At 43.7% G+C, this 7,896-nt stretch overlaps 1 protein-coding gene across 1 annotated transcript in view; it reads right to left on the bottom strand.

Moving 5' to 3' along the window:
* Nucleotides 1–233: 233 nt before the first annotated feature.
* CTDSPL2 (CTD small phosphatase like 2) overlaps nt 234–7,896 on the bottom strand; it is a 76,348-nt gene continuing 68,685 nt past the window's right edge. Inside the window, exons 12-13 of the mRNA XM_068274982.1 lie at nt 6,176–6,271; nt 234–3,858 (exon numbers count right to left, since the gene is read on the bottom strand). Coding sequence (XP_068131083.1) covers nt 3,793–3,858; nt 6,176–6,271 — 162 coding nt within the window. The 3' untranslated portion in view covers nt 234–3,792. The remainder of the gene's footprint in view (nt 3,859–6,175; nt 6,272–7,896) is intronic.

The following is a 7,896-nucleotide window of genomic DNA, read 5'->3' as shown; positions in this document are numbered from 1 at the left end:
TTACATGCATTCTTACAGCTGTATGTTACTTTTTTTGCAACAGCGGTCCTTTAATGTAGGTTTACAAATAAGCCAGATCCTTTTATAAAAAAAATTAAAATATTCCTTGAGACTGCAGTGCAAATATTGCACAACCTGAGCTTACTTGTGTACAGCTAAGCAGTACCAGACAAGTCCCGGTTCCCAAACTAGCACATCCATGAACAAGAAGAAATACAGGGCGGAGCCAAGTATTAAGGGTTCCTTTATAAAAAAGGTAAATTGTATAACCTTTATTTCCAGAAACCAGACAGTTTGACGGTGGCCAAGAACAACCTGTATGTAAAATACCTTGTGTCAATATACAAAAGTCTGTAGTAAGTGGAGAAGGAAAAAAAAGGATTCTGGCCTTTCCTCATTTGATTCCCTTCCACTGAAAATGTCCATTGGCTGATAAAGTTCTGTAAAATTGACTGAAAGACATTGCACCAAGAAAACACACACGGAAAAGTATGGAATAAGACAGCCACCCGGAGAAAAGGTTAAAATCTTCATTAATACACTGAAAATATGACATAACTCATGCTTTTTTTTTCCTTTAAAATCAAAAATACAAAAATTAAATGTCTTCCTAAAAACTTACTAAAAAAACCTCCTTACTTTAAGGAGTGACTTGAAAATGAAACCATGTGTAAATTTATACAATAAATGGCATACAGTTAAACAGGTAATATACATAGGAACAAAAAGATGAACAGCCTCCTCTGTAGAGCTTTTTTCTTGTTTGTTTGAATTTCCAATACTGTATTCTCTCAACAAGCTTACAAAATACAAACCTCTTGGAAAAAAAAGAAAAAAAAAAAAAAGTGCCGTCTCTTCTGTCTTACATCTCAGCTACAGGTGATAATGTTTAACTATTTGCATGAGATTAAGCTCTTGTTGACAGGGTGCTTTCACACTACACAAGTTGCGCATCCTGAAAAATAGAATTGCAACACTACTGTGTTGAAAAGTCGCATTGCACTCGTAACCTGCGACGTAACAACATTGTTGCGATCATCATTTTCAGATACAGTACATAGAAGTAGTCTTCACTGCAGCTGTCAGTATTCGATACACTGTGCCACCAACGTGCAGGTGTGAAGGTATCACAGCAATATAATTGCATCTATCAATAATATTGTTCACTGCGCCACATTGATACAGATGTAGTATGAAAGGACCCTTACTGCATATGTGAGGTTGAAAGTCTTGTACAGACACTGAGGTACCCATAGACATGATACTTTGGGTGGTTGAGATGCTTAGTCATCAGAAGCACGACAGATCTTTCCTTACGGAAATAGAAGGCCCTTTTTTTAGCCAAAACCACCATTTGTACCGAGATTCTTTCAGCTAAAACGACGCCAACAGCCCAGCTTTGTCAGACATTAAATAGATAAAAAAAGCATGATTTTACATGTCTAATTGCTAATGAGTTGTCAGTGGGCATTACGGTTCACAAAGATCCCAACCCCCAAGACAATCTTGAATGATAATTTTGAGCAACTTAAACTACGAGTACAGGCCTTAAAGCCCGTACACACACTGGATTGAGGTCAACCTACCGGCATCATGGACGACCCCCTCGGACGAGACATTGCTGAGCAGAGGGCAGACAGAGCGGCGCAGATGTGGCGTAGCATGATCAGAAAGTATTGGCCAAGTTGATCTGCCTGGTGGATCACTAACCGAGCAATGACTGGAGATCACGGGCTGCTGTACACACACTTTAATCTAGCATGTGTATGGGGCTTTAACTGCAGGTGCTTGTGTCCTCCCATCTGTGGACCAAAGTATCATGTCTATGGTTAGCTAGATGGTTTGTGGTACATCTGAAAAAAGAAGGCTGACTGATTCACAGACTTTTAGAAGATCTGAAAACACTGATGTCTGTCCAGCCATCACCAGGTCCTCATTAGACCACCCTACTCAGGGGAATAGCAGTCAGATGGACAGATCATCACCGCTACATTCTCCCACTTCAGGTGGTCTCTAGTTCTCCCACCCCTCTGGTCCCATTATAGGGAATATCACATCACATGCATCTCTACAGCAGTGTTGGCCAGATTTAAAGCTGTTGGTTGGATCATGCTTGCACTACCAACCAACCACCGTATGCCAGCATGCTGGAAAGAAGGTAGCTACCATCAACAAGGTATTAGTCTCATGCTGTTACTAGGTCTCTGAAATTTTTCTATACAGCTGAGTTCTAAGGATTCATGCACACAGGCGTTTAGAGGCATCACAACAGGAGCAGCTGTACATTATTGACCTCAGCAGCTGATTGCCTTTCACCTCAGTGGTGTACACGAGATATTACATGTACACAGGGAAGCGGTATAACACTGCAGAAGAAAGCCTTGCCTCTATAGGAGTCCCCTCCCTCAACATCCTGTATTGCGTTCACACTATGGCCTTAGAGATCAATGGCAACTGCTTGCACAGCAACATATGTACAGAACAGCAGCAATGTCTCCTTGGATGCCTATGTGGATGAGCCCTTAGGACTTGTACTCAGGAGTGTCCATATTTGTGCTCAGTCTGTAGACGTGCCCAGTCTATAAACAGTGATCCTCAACCTTGAACACAAGTGACAATTTACAAGTCGTAATTTGGTACCTGCTGCATCCACCTACAAGAAGCATACAGCAGTCAGTGAAAAATGTAACAGCCACATTCACCATAAAGAGCAATTGGCTGAATACAAAAAAAATAATAAAATGATCTGTATACAGTAATCATGAGTACAAGCCCTCGATATAGTGAGTGCACTGGTGAAAAATGTACAAAGTACACCCACCACTAAAAAGGCGCACCCGCGCCCTGCCATTTCCTCCCTGTGGGGACAGAAGAGCATTTCTTACAAAAATACCCACCCCTCAAATTAGCTGCATCAGTACCAGAGCTGTGAATGATGGACAGGTCAAGAGGGGAGGCTATGTGTATACATGTGCGTGAGTAAATATATATATATATATGATCGTGTGTGTATGGTAGCGTGGTTCGCCTGTGTAAACACGGGCAGAGAGGGGGATCATGTGAAAACTGCACCCTGGTCTGTTCACACATTGCTGATATACTCACCTCCATAGCCCCACACTCTTTACTTTTGCTTTTTAAAAGCTTTTTATGTTTTAAAAAAATTACTAGAATAGATTATTACAGATAAGATATAAAAGATATATGTGTATTTCTAAATGGCGTTTACATGGATTGAACCTTAAGAATTGAATTTTTATCTTTGAAAAAAAACAAAATAACCTAAAAACAAAAAACACATTATGCAAGCAGAGGAGAGAACAGCCAAATATATCATACAAAATTAAAAGTAAAATTTGGCTACTAGAACAGATTGAAGCGATTGAAATACAAGGAATGGATAATGTATACTCTACACTAATAAGGATCAATGTGTAGGAGGTTGGATCCGATACTGGAGAAGGGCGCACACAAGGTGCCCACCAGGACACGGACAGGATGCAACCCGCAGCTCACAGACTGTGGAGAATTCTCTTTGAGACTTTACAATTCCTGGGTGGGAGGCCAAGCTGCCCAGTAATGTGCCACCAAACCAGTCACAACACGTCACGGTGAAACCGTTCCTTTTTTATATATATATTTTTCAGACAGCAAAGAAATGCCTTCAGCAGTTATGGCAAATGGTTGTGTACATGTACGCTTCAGTCCCACGGTTACGCAACTGTCCTCCCTGCAGGCATTTGTGTGATGTCCCCTGTAGCCTGGGGCTCCCGCAGGTGGCCGCTGTCCATTCTAATCCGGGGGCAAACAGTCATGCAAGCGAAATCTGTCTCTGATGTGGGGCCGCACATCCTCATTCTGCAAGAGAGAGAAAGTCTGTGAATGTTGGAAACAGAAATATCTGTAATAAACCTTCTACCCACAGGTAAGTAGATACGTATAAAGGTGTATGCGTTTGTGAGAGGAATTTGGGTGGGATATGGGAGAGAGGTTTAATTTAAGGATATCCTGGCACCAGTGTAATGGTCAATGAGAGGCAAATAATTCTGAATTGGGGAGGATTATGCAAATGTATACAGCTTGAAAACGGACCAATCAAATTCCACTTTGGTGGGATTTGATTGGTCCACTTTCAAACGGCATAAATTTGCATACATTTTCATAATCTTGCACCAACACAGTATGAGTGCTCTGTTCCACTGTAAATCACAAATACATGCAATTTTTTGCTGAGCACTTCCATCCCACAACACGTTCCTTTCTAAATTTGCAGAGCGGACGGCTCCCTGGCATGTCATCTGATGCATCAGAGCCGTACAGAGGGGACACAGCAAAGCAGCTAGGAGTTGCAGGAGTGCACCCCCTTTTAGTGGTGATGTATCACCGTGGAAACAATGACATGCACCACTCATAAATGAGCCCAAACTGTGCGGCTTTCCACCGGCCCAAAAACATTAACTGACATGTTCAGGCCAGTGGAAGGCTGTACAGTTTAGGTCTGTTTATGTGCAACTCGGTCACTATGAAGGAGGAGGCAGGGAGCAGCAGGAGTGTGCTGTGAGAACTTCCTTCCACTTGGCACTCTGCTATAATCACACTGGGGGATCAGCCAGGTAGTTATTAACATATTGATTGATATATAGATACACAAATAAGGGGGGGGGGGGGGGGGGGCAGATCTAGGTTAAACTCCTATACATAAAAATAGGTACGGGGGGGGGGGGGGGGGGGGGGTTCAGTCCCACTTTAAAATCACAGAAGCACTCATGCAGCAATTATACACCCTGCTAGACAAGGGCTCTCCTGTGGGCAACAAAATCACTGACAGAACTACAGCTCTGTGACCTCTGCTTGCAAAAGATCTGAAGAGCTGTAAAACCAATTTTCCCCATGACCTTTTGCAAGTAGAGAGGTCAAGCTGCGGTCTCTCACCAACTGCTCGAATGTGGCCCTCCTTGCCATTTTATGCGGCCCTTGAGCGCTCCGCGATGTAAGCAGTACAAGAACATCATACTCCCTACGATCCAGAGGAGCACACAAGACCCCGAGGCTCCTGATAAAACTAGCATAGGGCCCGCTCCTGGGATCAAAATGCCTCTCCCCCCCCCCCCCATGACTTGTAAAACACACACATACCTCCCCCCTCCCCATTTACTCGTAGAGTAGCGCAGTGGAGCAGGGCAATGTTTATTTGCTCCAGCGATGCATTCTCTTCTGTTGTTCCTGGTGACAGTCACATGCTCTGTGCTTTCATACCACCTTCACCCGATCATGTGACATTCCTCAGGAGAAAAAGAGGTATGCAGCATAGAGCGAATTGCTGTTAGGAAAATCAGAGGAGACCCAAAGCAGCACTGGAGCAGGTAAATCATAAACTGCTTCACTGTGCTTACTCTGTAAAAGGAGGTGGCGCAGTCACTATAGTTACACCTAATAGTTTGCGACCAATATGTTAAATCCTGATAAATGTGGCCCGCGAATCTGACTATGCTTTAGGTGTTGGCCCTTAACGTGATGGAGTCTGAGACCCCTGCTCTACATGGACCTTGGCACTGGCCTTACTGCTGAGAAGGGGGAAGTATTTGCAGTCCATAGTACAGCTCTGGTGTAGCAGGGTGTATATAAGGGCCCTTTTCCACTGAGAGCGATTTGCAAATCGAAATTTTTAAATTGCTAAGGTTGCTACTTTATCATAGGAATCATGAAAAGTATTTTCCACTACAGTGATTCGATTTACAAATCGTAAATCGCTTTCTGGAGCGATTTTAAGATTGATTATGCAATGCCAATGGGGAAAAAAATATAAAATAATAAAAAAAAAATCGCAATCGCATAAAATTAATAAAACTAGCAAATCGCTGCCGTTAGTGATTGCTAGTGGAAAAGAGCCCTTACTGTGATTTCCTATAGGACAAATGTCTCCTCAGCTATAAAAATCAATAGAAAGTTTTATAAACAGCTCATTGGCAATCCCTGCTGCGAATGGTGCAGTCCTGCTTGCGTCCCATTACTTTTCACAAAGAAGTGATGGAAAGAATTTAGTGGAGAACTATAAATATTTTACAAAGCAACTTTTCTCGGATTGTAACAATAATGGCATTTAAAAAAAAAAAAAAAAAAAATGAAGAAGAAGATGGGTGCCCTTTGAATATCCACAAAGCCGGACAAAGCTCACCAGTTCTACAAGTTTCTCCAGGAACGGGACAAGCTTCAGCAACTCCTTATCATTTTTATCCATGAACCAACTCTCGATCGGAATCCCATTTGAAAGCTGAAAAGGTAAAAAACAGCGTTTGTTATGGTGCTGCTTCTGGTTCATCCCACTTTTTCCTTATTTTATTAGCCGTAAATTTCAGCCTAGTCACATCTATACTAGGTTTTAAAGTGACCCTGCCCCTCCAAAAGGCACAGTACGGTAGATGCAGTTAGGCACAGATGCAGTTAGGCACAGATGCAGTTAGGCACAGATGCAGTCACTCACATTTTACAATCTTTTTTTTTTTTTTTTTTACTTTTTTTCAATCAAGAGCTACGTTTTAACCAGCCGGGCGGTATGGACGAGCTCAGCTCGTCCATCACCGCCGGAGGCTGCCGCTCAGGCCCTGCTGGGCCGATTTTCATCAAATAAAGAGCAGCACATGCAGCCGGCACTTTGCCAGCCGCGTGTGCTGCCCGATCGCCGCCGCTCTGCGGCGATCCGCCGCGAGCAGAGGCGAAAGAGGGTCCCCCCAGCCGCCTGAGCCCAGCGTAGCCGGAACAAAAAGTTCCGGCCAGCGCTAAGGGCTGGATCGGAGGCGGCTGACGTCAGGACGTCGGCTGACGTCCATGACGTCACTCCGCTCGTCGCTATGGCAACGATGTAAGCAAAACAAGGAAGGCCGCTCATTGCGGCCTTCCTTGTTTATTCTGGGCGCCGGAGGCTATCGGAAGAACGCCTCCAGAGCGCCCTCTAGTGGGCTTTCATGCAGCCAACTTTCAGTTGGCTGCATGAAATAGTTTTTTTTTTATTTAAAAAAAACCCTCCCGCAGCCGCCCTGGCGATCTTAATAGAACGCCAGGGTGGTTTTAAAGAGCTATAAACACTGGAGGTGCCGACCCTTTTTGGAGAAGAATTCACTGTCATTAGGATGCTCATGAATGTGAGCCAGAAGGAAGCAGCCCACAGTGCAGCCATCAGCCATGCTCTTAAAGTGATGCTTCCCATACCGCCAGCTCTGCATTATCACAGTACGGGCCAGTGCACACCAAAAACCGCTAGCGGCTCCGCAAACGCTATCGGTTTTTGAAGCTGTTTTTCAAAGCGATTCTAGGCATGTTTAGAGACATTTTCTAAACCTGGCCAGCGTTTTTGGGAGCGTTTTTGTGTAGCACGTTTCATATATTGTTACAGTAAAGCTGTAACTGAACAGCTTGTTAGGCTGCATTTCCACTTGTGCGGTGCGAATCGCCGCGGTAAAAATTTGCATGCAGATGCGAATTTTGCATGCAGGTCTATGCGAATTTCCATGCGAATTCGCATGGATGACGATGTATGTGAATTTAACCATGGCAGTGCTGGTATGCTTTTTCCATTGTTTCTATGCGAATTCGCATGAAAATTCGCATACCCAAACCTCATGCGAATTTCCTATTAAATACATTGTATGCGATTCGCATAGCGGTATGCGATATGCGAATTCGATGGCTCTGCCATGCGAATTTTTTCTGCACAGAAAGACGCAAAGGAATCCTGACAAGTGGAAACAGTCCCATTCACTTGTATTGCTATGTGAATTTGCATGCGAAAAACGCATGCGAATTCACGATAATGGAAATGGGCCCTCACAAAAACGCTTGGAAAACTGCTCTGATCTAGCGTTTTTCAGAGAGATTTTCCACTTTTCTATACTTTACATA

This window comes from Hyperolius riggenbachi, chromosome 3, assembly GCF_040937935.1.
Source record: "Hyperolius riggenbachi isolate aHypRig1 chromosome 3, aHypRig1.pri, whole genome shotgun sequence".
NCBI classification, from domain to species: Eukaryota; Metazoa; Chordata; class Amphibia; order Anura; family Hyperoliidae; genus Hyperolius; species Hyperolius riggenbachi.
This window is presented reverse-complemented; position numbering and strand designations above follow the sequence as displayed.